A 17,447-nucleotide genomic window follows, 5' to 3' on the forward strand; every position below is an offset into this window, starting at 1 on the left:
GTGTTTGGAAAAGTAGATACGACGGAGACGTATCACTCACGACCATGGACATTCTCAATGAGATTATCATAGTCATCATCGAGGCCATTGAGCACATGGGTGGTGAAATCCTCATCTCTAAGTGGCTGGCCAACGTATCGGCGAGACCGGACATCTTGTTGAAGTACTCCATGATAGTGAGGCCATTGAGCTTGGTCTCCCCCAACTCAGTGCGGATAGAGTGAGCACGCGCCTGAGATTGGGAGGCAAAGCTGCTGTGAAGCACGGACCAAGCATCCCGAGACATCGCGGCGAAGATGACAAGCGACGATACGCTCGGAGTGAGCGAAGACTGAATGGCCGAAAGGATCGCCTGGTCTTGAGCCACCCACACATGATAAGCCGGATGGTACGGCGGCGGACACGGGATGGAGCCATCAACATAGCCCTCCAAGTAGTGACTCCGGAGGAGAGGTAGCACCTGAGCCCGCCACGACAAGTAGTTGTCCGGCGTAAGCTTCACCGGAAGGAGATACGAGAAGTAAAACGGCGATGGCGCCGGAGCATAACCCGCAGGAGCATGTGTCAGTGGCGCATGAAACCCCACCATCGGAACAGCATCAACATGAGGAGCGAGCTACAAGGACGTCTCGTAGCCAGGGGCAGCCGGGGCATCGGCCGAACCGAGCGGGGCCCCCGAGGACACAGCGGATGCGGCACCGTAAGCTGCGCCATAGGAGTGCGGGTGCGACTGGGCCGCATGGGACGACGTACACGGCGCTCCATAGAGTGATGCCGGCCAGGCAGGGGACAGCGGTGGCACGGCGTCGTAGGTTGGTGCAGGGGCACCATACCACGGGGCGTATGGCTGAGGGGCGCCGTAGGGCTGAGGGGCGTATGGATGAGGAGCCACCCCATACGCAGTCGGCGCAGGGGCCGCGAAGAGGTGGCGGCGCCAAGGCGGTGGTCGAGGAAGAAGTGCCGCGGGAGGCGATCGGCAACGATAGATCACCGTGCCCGCCCGGCCAACCAAAGGGCCCGCGGTGGATAGCCGGGCGGCTGACGCTGCCGCCAGGCGGTAGCGAGCGGGTGTGAGGCAGGGAAGGGTGACGACGGGGCGATCGGCGCGACGGCGTTGGAGGGAGCCGGCGCGGCGGCGGGGATGGAGGAGGCCATCGCGGCGGCGGCGCTAGGAGGTGCAGCGGAAGACATAAAACCCTAGTCTGATACCATGTTAACCGAGAATATTGGGCAACTGCTCGACACCTCAAGGGAGTGCGGCTATCTCATTATATATAAGTACCAATGGGTACAATATACAAGGTGTATATACAAGTCTACGTATAAACAAGTCTACATATACATATATAGTCTAACACTCAGCACAGCACAACATCCTCTCACACATACAACGACACAGAGATCAAGCGGATCCAAGCCAATGGCAACCAAGAGCCCTCTTCTGGCCGCCCTCCTCGTCCTCGCCGTCATGATGGCGCCGCACGGTGCGGAGGCGGGCAAGGAGCTTCCACTAGCAATCATCTCCGGCATAGTGCCATGCAGCGCCGGGAACTCCATCAACGCGGCTGTGGCTCCGCCATTCCCGAGTAAGAGGAACTCTAGCAGACTGTTCGCACACGAACACGTCACCGTGTACCTCCAACGCCGAGGGTGATGCACCGCAGCTCACGTCGAAGGAGACTCGTCCGGAAGCGCGGTACGCAAGCAATCCGGCGGGTGCTTTTGAGGACCCGAAACCCCACACGCCCGGGAGGGACCCCGTCAGGGCTTGCGGCAGCTATGGGCTGGCCTAGGTTGACCTGATTGCCCCTAGGGCCTCGAGGTTCGCCGCCCTGAAAACGAAGAATGAACGAAGAACGAGGAAGAAGAAGAACAAGGGAGAGAGATAAAGGTAAAGGTAAAAAGATGATATATTGATAAATCGATTGTGTGTTCTTCAATCGGCCGTCACCTCTCATCTATTAATGAGGCGGCTGGACTTCCCGTACAAGAAAAGGACTAAAAAGTCCATCCAAAACGTCAAAAACCCTAACCTAACTCGGACAGGAATCTTTGGATATTTTCCGGATCAACTCGGTCTCACCGATTGGTTTGCTTCGGTCCCACCGAGTGAACGTGACCAACTCTCTTTAAATTTCTGTAATTTCCCGAATCAACTCGGTCTCACCGATTAGTTTGTTTCGGTCCCACCGAGTGAGCGTTGCCAACTTTCTGTAACTTTCTGTAATTTGCCGGATCAACTCGGTCTCACCGAGTCAATCAACTCGGTCGGTCCGAAATGACTCTGCAGCTTCTGTTTCTGACCTTTTTTTGCCTCCACAGGTTGCATATGACCTCATATTAAGACGATTTGTATACCAAAATCAACCGATTCGACGAGACGCACAACTTTCATGTTGAAACTTTCTCCATTTGAAGCCGTATTCATTGGGTTTCTGGCCATTCTTTAATCTGGTGTCGACATAAGGATCTCTGAACTTGTCATAACTTTTACATCCAAGCTCCGTTTTAGACCATCTTCATATTCATCTTCATCTTCTCGAAAAGAGCCATTTCATGGTGACTTTCAATAGTAAGTTTGAATTAATCTTGACATAGCGTCAAGCCACTCTTTATAAACGTGCCACTTTTGAGCGTCAACACATGCCCCCCTGTTTTTTGGCAAAGCTAGTGAGGGAGTCCTGGATTAGGGGGTGTTCGGATAGCCGGACTATACCTTCAGCCGGACTCCTGGACTATGAAGATATAAGATTGAAGACTTCGTCCCGTGTCCGGATGGGACTTTCCTTGGCGTGGAAGGCAAGCTTGGCGATGCGATATTCAAGATCTCCTACCATTGTAACCGACTCTGTGTAACCCTAACCCTATCCGGTGTCTATATAAACCGGAGGGTTGTAGTCCGTAGAGGATCAACTCCATACACAACAATCATACCATAAGCTAGCTTCTAGGGTTTAGCCTCCTTGATCTCGTTGTAGATCTACTCTTGTACTACCCATATCATCAATATTAATCAAGCAGGAGTAGGGGATAAACTCCATCGAGAGGGCCCGAACCTGGGTAAAACAAAGTGTCCCCAGTCTCCTGTTACCATCCAGCCTAGACGCACAGTTCGGGACCCCCTACCCGAGATCCGCTGGTTTTGACACCGACATTGGTGCTTTCATTGAGAGTTCCTCTGTGTCGTCGCCTTTAGGGCCGATGGCTCCTTCGATCTTCAACAATGATGCGGTCCGGGGTGAGACCTTCCTCCCCGGACAGATCTTCATCTTCGGCGGCTTCGCACTGCGGGCCAATTCGCTTGACCACCATGAGCAGATCGGAAGCTACGCCCCTGGCCATCAGGTCAGGTTTGGAAGCCTAAACTAAACGGCTGACATCCGCGAAGACTTGATCTTCGACGGATTCGAGCCACAGCCAAGCGTGCCGCACTGTCTCGATGGGCACGATATAGCTCTGCCGCCGAACAACGCCTTGGAGGCCGCACACGCATCGGTTTCGACCATTGATTCGGAACCTACTGCGCCGATCGAGGATCAGCGGTTGGACGCTGCCTCAGGGGCTGCGATCTCAGAGGCGATCGAGCCGAACTCCAACCCCGCACTCCGCATGGCCCGTGACTCCAAGGAGCCGGATTCCTCTCCGAACTCCGAGCCCCCCGCGCCCCTGCCAATCGAATCCGAGTGGGCGCCGGTAATGGAGTTCACCGCAGCGGACATCTTTTAGCATTCGCCTTTCGGCGACATCCTGAATTCTCTTAAGTCTCTCTCTTTATCAAGAGAGCCCTGGCCGGACTACGGTCAGCAAGGGTGGGACACGGACGGTGAGGAAATTCAAAACCCACCCACCACCCACTTCGTAGCCACTGTCGACGATCTAACCGACATGCCTGATTTCGGCTCCGAGGACATTGACAGTATGGATGACGATGGAGGAGATATCGATGAACCAACGCCCATAGGGCATTGGACAGCCACCCCATCTCACGATGTGTACATGGTGGACACCCCTAAGGGAAACGACAACGAGGAAAAAGGGGATAGGACAAGTGATCGACCCCCCAAAACGCAATCAAGGCGTCGGCGCAAACGCCGGCCCAAGCCCTGCCTCGACAAAAACCCAGCCATAGAGCAGGACGAGCCGGTCGACGACGAATAGGCCTTAGAGCAACCGTCCGAACAGGGCAACACGGATAGAAAAACCGAACATCCCTCCCACGGCGAAAACGGCATTCCGAACGACCGCACGCCAAATAAACCTATGAAGCAGAAGAATCTCCATGAGAGGCTCATTGCAACTGCACGCAACCTAAAAAAGCAGAAGCGGAAGCTAAAAACAGCGGAAGATGCACTCCGGATCAGATGGAGCAAGGTAATCAATGCCACAGATGAGTACGGCGACAGTCGCCGCACTAAAAGCTATCCGAAAAGAAAGCTACTGCCTGAATTCGACAAAGAGGCCTCAGAGCCCTCGTATTCAAAAAAAATGAAAAAGCCACACGGTCGGATAGACGACCCCATAAGGCAACAAGCGGCGCCGCACCTAAATCGGCATGCGACCCTCCTAAGGATTCGCATCATGGCCCAGTCAGGTCCATTTATGGGCTAAGAAAGCAAGCTCTCGTAAGCAACGCTACGAAGCCATCGTCAGAATCCGGCTTACCCAAATACAGGGGTGCCGCACACCCCTATGTTTTACCGATGAGGTCCTAGACTATGAATTCCCAGAGGGATTCAAACCCGTAAACATAGAGGCATACGATGGAACAACAGACCCTGGAGTCTGGATCGAGGATTATATCCTCCACATTCACATGGCTAGAGGAGATGATCTCCACGCCATAAAATATCTACCCCTTAATCTTAAAGGGCCAGCCCGGCATTGGCTTAAAAGCCTCCCGAAAACTCAATTGCAAGCTGGGAAGAGCTCGAGGATGCTTTCCGAGCAAACTTTCAAGGGACATATGTCCGCCCCCCGGATGCAGACGACCTTAGTCACATCACTCAACAACCCGGAGAATCAGCTCGGCAATTCTGGAATAGATTCCTCACTAAAAAGAATCAGATAGTCGACTGTCCGGACGCCGAAGCCTTAGCAGCTTTTAGACATAACGTCCGAGACGAATGGCTCGCCAGACACCTCGGCCAAGAAAAGCCAAGAACTATGGCCGCACTAACAAGCCTCATGACCCGCTTTTGTGTAGGGGAGGACAGCTGGTTGGCAAGGTGCAGCCCCAGCGACCCAAGTACATCCGAAACCAGGGATGAAAACGGAAGACCGCGACGCAACAAAGACCGTCGCCGGACTAAGGACAAAAGTCTGAAGAGCACGACAGTCAACGCCGGATTAATAGGCTCGCGACAAAATCAGGAAAAATCGCCCCCCCCAGAATAACAGGGACGATCCATCCAACTTAAATAAAATCCTGGACATGATATGTCAGATACACAGTACTCCTGGGAAGCCTGCTAACCATACCCACAGAGACTGTTGGGTCTTCAAACAATCCGGCAGACTCAATGCCGAACACAAGGGGCTCGACACACCAAGCGAAGGCGAGGACGAACCCCAACAGCAGAGCACCAGGAAACAAAAGAACTTCCCACAAGAAGTAAAAACAGTGAACTCACTTCACATAACCAAACGTGCGGTGCCCGTAAAGGTATGCACCACACGGCCCATCCCCAAAGGATCCTGCCACTGGTTGTCAAAACCGATCACCTTCGATCAGCTAGATTATTCTAGGAATACCTGGAATGTAGGATGGACTGCCTTGATCCTTGATCCAATAATTGGCGGACTTAAGTTTTCAAATGTCCTTATGGACGGCGGCAGCGGACTAAACCTGATATATCAGGATACAATACAGCACATGGGGATAAACCCAGCAAGAATCCGCCGCAGCAAAACCTCCTTTCAAGGGGTAATACCTGGCCCGGACACCCATTGCACGGGTTTTCTTCGGCTCACAGTCACATTCGGCTCTGCCGATAACCTCCGCCGCGAAAAGCTGACCTTCCACGTCATCCCGTTCTCAAGTCATTATCAAGCACTACTGGGACATGAAGCTTTCGCTCGATTTAACGCAATACCACATTATGCATCTCTTACGCTTAAGATGCCCGGTCCACGAGGCATCATCTATTTGATGGGGAAGCACTAAAGTGCGCCTCCCCAAGCGGAGGATAGTGCGGCCGCTTTAACAGCCCCACAGCAAAATGGCCTCACTAGCCAAAAAACTTCAAAATAGGTCATTTAAAGACCACGAACACGGATAGACGAGTTCGGTGCAAAATCATCATTGATGCAGGCCTAGAAGCCATATACCTCCGCACAAGGGGCTCCACGCATACACAAATAAGAGACAATAAAGCTTAAACTTACATATCTTACTTTATACTTTGCTTATTTTAAAAAAAAATTCGGCACGACCCGTTTTTCAACTTAGTTCCTCTCTTTTACAGATGAACGTCGTGCGGCGCCCGTCCAGGATACGGCACAACAGAGACACAGGCGCAGACGTGCAGTAGGGACCCGTCCTAAAGGATTCTTTTTAGATTAAGACCCTGCGTAAACCTTTTTTACTGTCTCTTGTTGCTATACATCCCCTGTTTTTCTTTCTAATATAACCAAGGAGGAGGCTGGCGTCTTGGCATGTGGCCACGTCAGAATTTTTGCACGTACCTGAACACTAGGGGCTTTTTCAATAAAGAGTGCTGTTTGGCCCGCACTCATAAAGACCGAACACCTTAGGGAGTGTTCGGCGTCGCGAGTTTTGGCATTATATGCATCAGCTCCAAATCATGTCTTTGGTCAAATGTTGGGTTGCCCGGCTCCTGAGTTCGGCTACCTTACGTTCCGCTCTATCGGCTAAGGTAGCACCAGGAGAACTACTGCGATTGTGCCCCCGATTCGGCCAGGGCGAGCACCTCAGTAGAGAAAGCCGAAAACTGACTGTCATGATGTAGCGTCAGACTGGTCAGCCACTCGATGACCGATCGGAATCTATCGGATTCCTCCGCCTTGACGAAGGACCGCTTCCCGGTCAGGCACATACACACCCCGAATTCGGACGAGCGCAGTGGCCACCAAGGAGCTACCTAAAGAGTCTCATTTTCAAACTCCTATGGCTAAGTGAAAGTGTTAAAGCATTATAGTCCGGTTGCCTGGCCCGCTGCGCTATCACCTCCTTTGTAGGACCAAGACGTTGGGTTAAGTGTGAGAATGCGTCTTCCGCGAGCACCCCCGCACTATGTGTGTGGGGCTGAAGCCAACGACTGCCATCTTTCAGATTCTATACATATAGATATATATATATATATATATATATATATATATCTTAAAACGGCCGATTAGAAGGTGTTTACAATACTTGGAGGCACAAGTATAAAATCAGCCACTACACTTTATTAAAATATTAATTTATAATTACATATGCTATCATAACATAGCATCTTTCGGGCACTGCGTCTCTATTACACGAGCGCCTTCAAGAACTTCCTGAAAATAGTGCTCGGAAGGTACTCGGCTTTGGTCCGAATCTCGGGACGCAACAACGGTGGTCTCCATCTCTGCCCAGTATGTCTTAACATGGGCAAGAGCCATCCTTGCACCCTCTATACATGCTGACCTCTTCATTGCATCAATACGCGGCACACCTTCAAGGAATTGCTGCACCAAGCTGAAATAACTCTTCGGGTCCGATCTCCCCGGCCACAGATGATCCATGACGTACTTCATGGCGAGTCCGGACAACCTATTCAGTTCGGCCCATTGAGCCAAACGATCATCCACTGCCAGTAAACGCTCTGGATTATGAAACTGCGACCAGAAAAGCTTTTCCACTTCGCAATCTTTCTGATCTCGAAAGTGTTCGGTCGCATCAGCGGCACTCGTTGCCAAGTCCAGATAGGTGTCCTTCACACTCCACATCCGGTCCAACAGAGCAAACTTCGGATCATAAACCTTCCTCCGCAGCATAAAGGGCTTTCCAGCCGCAATCTGTTCGGCTTGACGCAGCTCCTCTTTCGCAGCTCTCATCGCAGAGCGAGCGTCCTTGGCATCGGCAACGGCCTTCTCTAAGTCCGTCTGTCTCGCCCGGTCTTCTTTCTCAAGAAGTTTGCAACGGTCTGCAGCGCTCTTTAACTTCTCGGCCATTTCGGCCATCTCTTCTTTGCTTCGGCAGTGAGCAGCCTGTTCGGCTCTCAGCTCTTCAAGAGCCTTCTTAGCAGCCGCATCGCATTCTCTGGCTTGCTCCTTAGCTCCGGCAAGTTCTGCCCTAAGATTCTCCACGGCGGCTGTACCATCTGCATTAAGCGCACACATTGTAAGACACTGCCATGAAGCTCCTCTTACCTAATGCCGTCCGAAGAATTACATACCTTGAGCCTCATCAAGCCGCTTGTTGACAAGCGCGATGTCGGCATCTGCCACGTCCAGTTGCCGCTTTAGTTCGGCCAAATCATTAGTCCGGTTTGATTCCGGACACCTCGCCACCTACATTCAAAGGCGACATCTTAGACCTGGGATTATGATCCTCTAAGTGCCGTCATTTCTTGACAACACGCAGAGTCTTAGGGGCTACTACCTACACAGGGCGCATCTTATTTATGCGCAACTGACAAAAGTGTACATTATCTAACGTACCTCAAAACCTGTCAGTAAACTGTTGACGGCCTCATGCAATCCGCTTTCTGCGGATGAAATCCTTTCAATCACCGTGCCCATCAAGGCATGGTGCTCCTCTGAGATAGAAGCTCGCCCCAGCAAAATCTTTAGCTCCTCCGGCCGAGCACCACACGGTGCCGGACTCATCCTATGGCCTTTTTCGAAGGCCGGATGCGGAGAGCCTAGGGGGGCACATAGCTATATTCCGCCCCTGCCGTATTCGGAGAAACCCTCCGCGACGACACCTCAAGGTCGCCCGCTTCACTAGGCGGTACGGTAGGGGGAGGCGTCCCGCTCTCCATCATCTCCGGAAGAAGATCCCCCGAAGATGAGTTCTGCTAAGAAGGGCTGAGGTCCGAGCTACAAGGTAAAAATTTCGGTTAATCTTCTCAGATGTAAAATCAAGGATTTCTCTCATCCCTCAAAAGGAAAATATTTTCTCCACTTACGGCTCGCTGGAGGGCTGATCCCCTTGAGGGTGTAGTCCGGCCGAGGAACTCCCCGGCGTTGGACCCTCTGATGAGGATTTTCTCCCCCATTTTGAGGCCATGGTTTCCGGGTCGTCAGAGGCGGCTCTCTTCTTCCCCTTAGGAGAGGAATTGTCGGTTCCTCTCTTCGGAGCAGCCTCCTTCGAGGAGGCCGTAGCTTCCTTGTCCTCCCCCTCCAAAGGCATTATCTCCAGCATCCTGACTAGCACAGGATCCGGCCTGGTTTCAGGAAGGGGAGCCGGAGACCTGATCAGCTTCGCCTTCGCTATCCACTCCTGTTTAAAAGGACGGCTCTTTTAGGGGCAAGTTTACGACGATTATGCGGATAGAAGGTCCGGGCACAAGGTTGCTTACTTGAGTATCCGGGCGATTGCAGCTTAGGCCTGCGTCCTCGGTTAAATCCGGACATATTTCTTGTGATCCGAAGAACAGTCTATACATCTCCGCGGGCGTTGCGCCCATAAAATGCTGGAGAGCTCGGGGTCCCTCCGGATTAAACTCCCACAGACGAAGGGAGCGACGTTTGCCGGGCAATATTCGGCGAATCAGCATGACCTGCGTCACCTTGACCAAACTGAGGTCTCCTTCCAAGAGATCCTTAATTTGGCCCTGTAGCAGGGGCACGTCTTTGGGCAAACCCCAATCTAATCCTTTGTTAACCCATGACGCTAGCCGTGATGGGGGACCCGAGCGAAAGGCAGGAGGCGCCGCCCACTTGGCGCTCCTGGGAGCGGTGATATAGAACCATTCTCGTTGCCACAAGCCGAGCTCCTCTTGAAAGAAGCCCTCGGGCCATGGAGCATCAGCATTCTTACTTATGACGGCACCTCCGCACTCTGCGTGCCATCCCTCGATCATCTTCGGCTCCACTCCAAAAGTCTTGAGCCATAAACCGAAGTGAGGAGTAACGTGGAGGAACGCTTTGCACACGACGATGAATGAGGAAATTTGGAGGATGGACTCTGGAGCTAAGTCATGAAATTCCAGCCCGTAACAGAACAGCAGCCCCCTCACGAAGGGATCCATCGGGAAGCCTAACCCCCGAAGGAAGTGAGACATGAACACTACGCTCTCACCGGGCTGGGGATTGGGAATAGCTTGCCCTTGAGTAGGAAACCTATGCGGAATTTCGGCTGTCAGGAACTTAGCCTCTCTCAACTTTAGCACATCCTCCTCCTTGACGGAGGAGGGCATCCATCGGCCTTGAAGGTCGGAACCGGACATTGTCGAAAGTCCGAAGCGCCTGGAATCTGAAGCCTAGGGTGTTGGAACTCGAGGCGACGGGTGAACTCATTTTAGGTTGGAAAAAGGAGTAAGGCCTTGGTCTCTTTATAAGAGGTTGAATACCAAGAGCCCTCCCCGTAACCGTTTGGGACTCGCCTTTAATCGAGAAAACATGCTAACGGGCACGATTGGGTTACCCACATCCGTATTAATGAGAATCCCGTAAAAAGGGCACACGTTCTCTGCTTTGACAAGACGTGCCAAGAAAACCACCTCGCAAAACATGCTGAGGTGAAAACGATTCGAGTAGAGGACTTGGCTGTAGTGTGATGGCGCACTGCAGAATACGTCAGCAGATTTGATTTGTGTTAATATTATTCTCTCTATAGCAATATGTGGAAACTTATTTTACAGAGCCGGACACTACTCTTGGTGATTACAATCTTCTATGAAGGACTTGGAGGAGGAACCTGCCTTGCAATGTCGAAGACAATTTGCGCGTCGGACTCGTCGTCATTGAAGCCTGGTTCAGGGGCTACTAAGGGAGTCCTGGATTAGGGGGTGTTCGGATAGCCGGACTATACCTTTAGCCGGACTCCTGGACTATGAAGATATAAGATTGAAGACTTCGTCCCGTGCCCGGATGGGACTTTCCTTGGCGTGGTAGGCAAGCTTGGCGATGCGATATTCAAGATCTCCTACCATTGTAACCGACTCTGTGTAACCCTAACCCTATCCGGTGTCTATATAAACCGGAGGGTTGTAGTCCGTAGAGGATCAACTCCATACACAACAATCATACCATAAGCTAGCTTCTAGGGTTTAGCCTCCTTGATCTCGTGGTAGATCTACTCTTGTACTACCCATATCATCAATATTAATCAAGCAGGCGTAGGGGATAAACTCCAACGAGAGGGCCCAAACCTGGGTAAAACAAAGTGTCCCCAGTCTCCTGTTACCATCCAGCCTAGACGCATAGTTCGGGACCCCCTACCCGAGATCCGCCGGTTTTGACACCGACAGCTAGCATGCCGAAAAATAACTTGTACCAAGTTTGTTCTATGGACGATGTCAACACTCCATCGGCCATTTATATGTCCTTAGGACGATAAGTATATATCGACCATGTCTTGTGTGAACTTTCTGACGCAAACTTGGGTGAAACCTTCTCAGCTTCATTAACAATCCGGTGATAAAGTGCCATAGATATGTATCTCAAGGTCATCCTCCAAACCATATTGTTCACCCTTTTGCTAGGATTTTGTAGATAATCAACAATACTTTCTCCAATCCTTACTTTCGCCTGCTTAAAAATTTCATTAGTGGCCGAAGCTATGGACTTCGGTTCGGCCTTACCTATATTGACGAGACTAAGCATCGGCTATTAAGAGAAATGCAATACAACATGATTAACATAGTAGCCGAATGTTTGTTGTGCCAATTCTTTCGAATTGTCATGTCTAAATATATGAACAATTTTAAAGCAAACCAAGGTAAATTTTGCATCTAGACATACCCCAAGACAAACTATGAGTGATTCATCAAAACATTGATAACCATTGGATGTTTGTTGCACTACTAATAACAAATCACCGGAAGCCTCAATGTGTATAGCACCTATAGCAAGGCAAAGCTCCAATCCGAATGACAATGAATATTCGACTTTGATCATTGTGCAAAAATATTTTAAGCGGCATGAGGCTTCACAAAATGCGCACCATAAGGAGATAAATAAACAACACCAACACCTTGGCCATTGCCACAAGTTTAACCATCAAAAATAATCTCCATAGTACTAAAAAGACAAGGGCAATATCAATGAACATGTACCTTGTTTTTGCCTCCAATTGAACAAAGGACGATGTTAGGATACTACATCAACCATGCTTTGACATATTCTTAGGGCGATAGATAAATATCGGTCATTAACATAAGGTTCATGTAGAATTCATTCACCAAATCACGTATAGCCGAAATAATTAAACAAATGAAATAGCAATCAAATATTTCGGCCCTTTGGATTAGCAAGAAAGAATGTAGCTAATAAAATGTATAGAGATTTGGTAATACCCTCTCATGATGCAGAAAACTATGTCGCTTCCATGGATCAAAATAAATCCAGGGAGGGTAACTGATCATACCTGATGATGAATTCCATGGCAATGGCATCAATGGTGGTTGAAGAATATGGATGATGTGCTAACCGAAGATTTTGATGTTGTGATGCGCACCTTCGGCTTAATTGTTTGTTGCTTTCATTCTTTTCCTTCTTCACTTGTATCGCACTTGTTGCAATAGAAACATGCACATCACTTTTGTTTTGATTGATCTTCTTGGGAACACATGCCATGTTCTTCTTTCTCAGCTCTTGTGTACTAAGATTTCATAATTCCCTCTTTTGCCAATACGATAAACCGAGTGGGCATCTCGACTGTGATTCTGTTTTGACCTTGTGCACTCTCAACTTCTTTTCTTCAGATTTGGCACTTTGACTCTCAATAATTGGTTGCTTCGTCTCATTGCCGTTAGTAGCCAATGTCAACACTTTAATTGGCTCCTTTTCATTTGAGATCAAATCTGAAGTTGCACTCTTACGACGATCTCTTTTAACACAATAAATTTGTTTGACCACCTCTTTCTTCTTCCTTGAGCTCTGGACCGATTCCTTACGACTGAAACGGTCTTTAACATGTGATTGTTCAAGTGTTGATCTTCTCGGAGCTGCATAATATTGATGAGATGGTCTAAAATGAGATGGAGAATGTGCCCTTGTATCATACCTGTCCCATGATGGATATGGATCTACATGAGCATAGGGAGGCATCCACGGCATTGGCATTGGGGGCCCAAAATAAGGATATGAATATGTTGCATTAAAATTCCCACTTTGCCAATACCGATCCTCACATTTACGCCTTGGGGGTGATCTTGGTTTCTTTACATGATTTGGCCGATACGCATTCTTCTCTTCACTCTTATTTTGATATTTATCCAATAGTTCAGCGAAGGTGATTTTTGACCCCTTACACTTGCGTTTATTTCGGTCTTTGTTTTCTTTTGGTTTGCTTTCATCGATCATTGGATTTCCTTATTGCCCCCCAGTCCTTAGTGTCTTCATTGTAGCTTCGATGGAATTCTCACCCTCAAGTTCATGTTCATTGTGATCAACAACTTCTTTACTTGAAAGCTTGATCCCATCACCTGCAGTTTTTACCTTCTCTTTAGATGGATCGGCTTCAAGTAGCCGATGCAAAAAATTTTGCCATCAAGACCAATCGGAATAGACTAGTCATCCTTTGGTGTTTCAACAAATTTCAATCGCCCTTTTTCAATGGCCCATTTAATTATTTGTCAAAAGATGTGGCAGTCCTCAAAATTATGCTTGGACGAATCATGCAACTTACAATACATTCGTCCTTGGATAGATGGCTTGACATGGTGATCAAGAATTCTAATGTAATTATTTTTCAACAACAAATCAAAGATTCGATCACATATGTTTGAATCAAAGGTATACCTTTTGTTTTCTAGCCGATCTTTTTGTGAGAACGGCCTTGGAGTTAAGCAAACGAATGGTTCAGATTTGGCATCTTCCCATTCGGCTATGAATTCTCTTTCGCATTCTTTTTCCGATGTCCTTAAATAAGAAACTATACTAGCATCGGTTTTCCCAACAGATTTTAACCTTGGCTTTAAATTTCTGAGATCAAAGTAGTTAGAACATACACGTCTCAATTGAGACCATGCGTAAGCCAAGTATGAAGCAAGCAAAGCTACCCAATTAGATATGAATTTTAAATAAAGCAATGGGAAAAGCTTTGGCTGCAGTAATAAGTCACTATCAGTCTCTTTGAATGGTACAATATATTGACCGATATGCTTAGTAACAATTTTATTGCTAACAAGTAAATTGCCCTTCTTCATTGGTCTTTGAAAATTACTTATTAGAATTTTTCTAATAGATGCATCAACAATAAAGTTGTGACCAAATCTGAAAATAGGTAAATTACTTGCTAGACATACCTCTTCAAATATGTTGGGAGAGCATGATGATTGCATGTCATGAATAATATCGTGCTTTGCTTTTGGATGGCTTCCCAGAACCGCGTCACAATTTTCTTCGTGATTCTGTGCATCATAAATTTGAAGATCTTTTTCTACCGAACTTTGTTCGGCTACTTTTTCTTGTCCTTGAAGTTTGTCAATTTCTATGGTACGAAACTCATAGGGCAGGAAGTAGGTTCCATTAACTTCAGAAAAATCAAGCATGGTTGTTTTGCTATGCTTGCCATGCCCTTTCTCAATAGTACTTTCCTCTTTGGATTTGATGGATTCGGAATATATACTACTTGATTCGGCTTTTTCAACCGAAGCACTTTCAAGTTCTGAATCATCCTTTTTTTCATTGATACTACCCATTGGCAATGCTTCTTTTATTTGAGCCAATTCTTTTTCTATTTGTTTCTGGCGGCAAGCGGCAAAGTTGGCTTTAAGCTTTTTCTCAATTTCAGCCCACTCCGGATACGATTGCCCCCCGATGTTTTTAGATTCTTTCGGCAATGACACACGGGTGTTGCCGAAATTTTGCAGTAGTGTAGGGGGTGTATAATGTAGTACTAGGTGAAGGCATATGCATTGTTGTAAAACCATATTTTTGCTCGCCAATTTTATCAATTGGCAAAGATTCATCTTCTTGCAAAACTCTAGCTTTTATTGTGGCATAATCAGGAAATAGCCCTTTTTCATGCTGTTCAAGGCAAATAGCACTAATCCTCTTATTCTGTGCCAAGCTCTTTTTTAATGTAGCCACAACCGCTTCTGGAAGAGATTGCTCCGCAATACTTTCAGATTCTTTCGGCAATGATTCGCGAGTGTTGCCGAAATTCTCAAATTGCGTAGAGTATGCATTATATGCTACAGTATTTGATGACGGCACATGTGTTCCTGTAAAATTTTCACTTATTCGACTATGACCATAAAGATGCGGGGCCGAATTATGAACATCTACAGTTGCATACGGTGCTAAAAAATTACTAACATGAGGTGTAGCATATGATGGTTGAGGGTAATTGGCCAAATAACTAGTAGTAACATGGCCAATTCCCTTATCCACCGACACGTTTGGATTAACGTACTGTAAGTTATTTGTCGATGAATAAAAACTTGAAACACTTTGTTGCATACCATTGGAAGTTCCTACATAGGGTGTCTCAACTTGATTAACCGAACTCATCATGTTATTCATCGGCATATAAATTTGTGGGGTTGCCGATGCATGGGAGTTGGGATACATATGTTGCATGTTGCTAAAATTATATGAAGTAGAATCATGGAGATTTTGTTGCATCGGCCCTTGCACATAATTAGATGCATGATTGATAAAGCTAGGGCTAGCCGATACATTATGCTCATTAGATGATCTAGCAACAACATACGCATTATTTGCATCTACATATGTGAATTGGGTATTCATATTACCTTTGTAGATTGCAAATCCTAGATGACGATCTCTTCGTAGCAAGAACGGGCCGAAGACCGTTAAAAGCTTCGTCCCCATCGGAGTCGCCAAAAAGTGTGTTCACACACGAACACATCACCGTGTACCTCCAACGCCGAGGGTGATGCACCCCAGCTCACGTCAAAGGAGACTCATCCAGAAGCGCGGTACGCAAGCAATCCGGCGGGTGCTTTTGAGGACCCGAAACCCCACATGCCCGGGAGGGACCCCGTCAGGGCTTGCGGCGGCTATGGGCTGCCCTAGGTCGACCTGATCGCCCCTAGGGCCTCGAGGTTCGCCACCCTGCAAACGAAGAACGAGGAAGAAGAAGAACAAGGGAGAGAGATAAAGGTAAAGGTAAAAAGATGATATATTGATAGATCGATTGTGTGTTCTTCAATCGGCCGTCACCTCTCATCTATTTATGAGGCGGCTGGACTTCCCGTATAAGAAAAGGACTAAAAAGTCCATCCAAAACGTCAAAAACCCCAACCTAACTCGGACAGGAACTGCTAACGTGTTTTGCGGGCCGGCCGGATGCAGGGTCTGCCAAAGTTGCTCTAAGGACGTCTGCCAGCCTCCATAGTAGCCACCTAAGCAAATATATTCATCAACCGTCTTACGTTTGCTTTGCTTCTTTGCTCTGGACAGACGCCGCCATGCAGATGGTGTGCGGCCGTGATGTGATGGCCAGCGGGATGACGGACCGCAGCGGAATGTACACCATGAAAATGGGCCTGGCCACCTCGTCATTGCTCGCCCCTATGCTCGGCAACCAGTGCAAAGTGGTGGTGATCACCCTGCTGGCCGTGTGCAATGCGTCCTTAGCCAGCGTCACTGGGACGCTGACCGCACCGGTTCAGCTCCTGGGTATTGACAATGGCAGCGGCAGCGGCATTCTGGGGGGCCTTGGCGGCCTAATTGGCCTCATCGGCCAGATCGTTGGTGGCCTCCTCGGCGGCATCCTTAACATCATCCCATTGCCCTTCTCTGTCGTATAGATGCTCGACTACTGCCGGCGTGTCGATTGAAGACACGGCAGATCTAAATAAATAAATTCGTGCCAACCTACCAATGTACCCCATGGTCAACTATCCTTTATTATGTAAAATTTACTAATGTTTGTATGTGTTACCGCTTCTAAGAAGCACAAAAGTAAGCATATCGCGTAATACTCCGAGTGTGTCGTGTGATCAATGTTCGTTTGTGAAAAATAAAGCTACGTCTGTGATAGTACTATGTGATTAATTACTTGCTTCTTCTTTCGACATTGTGTTTGGTCACTTGCTTATCAGCTCACTTCTCTGTGGTATTTGTACAAAGTCGTGTCTAACACCATAATTTGTGTATTACTAGAGGCTAACACGCCATTCTTTACTTATGGAATTAACTCTTTTTAGGGATTGACTACATGTCAATCGACTGAATATCATATTTGGGTCAGTCACCTTTTGCCTCTTTGCGATTTTTTGGGCCGTGACTATTAGGAGCAAGTAACGACGCCACCACCGGAGCTAATGCATTCAAGGACGACTTAGCTCCATGATGCTGCCGCATCAATGCCTAATAAG

At 48.3% G+C, this 17,447-nt stretch overlaps 1 protein-coding gene across 1 annotated transcript; it reads left to right on the forward strand.

Moving 5' to 3' along the window:
• The first annotated feature begins 1,384 nt into the window (after positions 1-1,384).
• Positions 1,385-16,877, forward strand: LOC125537972 (phylloplanin-like). The gene is made up of 2 exons (XM_048701291.2): positions 1,385-1,586; positions 16,528-16,877. The coding sequence occupies exons 1-2, from the start codon at positions 1,421-1,423 to the stop codon at positions 16,875-16,877; spliced, it is 516 nt and encodes a 171-aa protein (XP_048557248.2). The 5' UTR covers positions 1,385-1,420.
• Positions 16,878-17,447: the final 570 nt, after the last annotated feature.

This window comes from Triticum urartu, chromosome 2A (assembly GCF_056163025.1).
Source record: "Triticum urartu cultivar PI428250 chromosome 2A, HENAU_Tu73, whole genome shotgun sequence".
Lineage (NCBI taxonomy): Eukaryota > Viridiplantae > Streptophyta > Magnoliopsida > Poales > Poaceae > Triticum > Triticum urartu.

What these genes read in the sequence shown, in the direction of transcription:
- LOC125537972 (XM_048701291.2), top strand. Translation starts at nt 1,421, where the DNA reads ATGGCAACCAAGAGCCCTCTTCTGGCCGCCCTCCTCGTCCTCGCCGTC. An exon ending in TGTGGCTCCGCCATTCCCGA is followed by an intron (nt 1,587 to 16,527) that starts GTAAGAGGAACT and finishes TGCTCTGGACAG; the next exon opens with ACGCCGCCATGCAGATGGTG.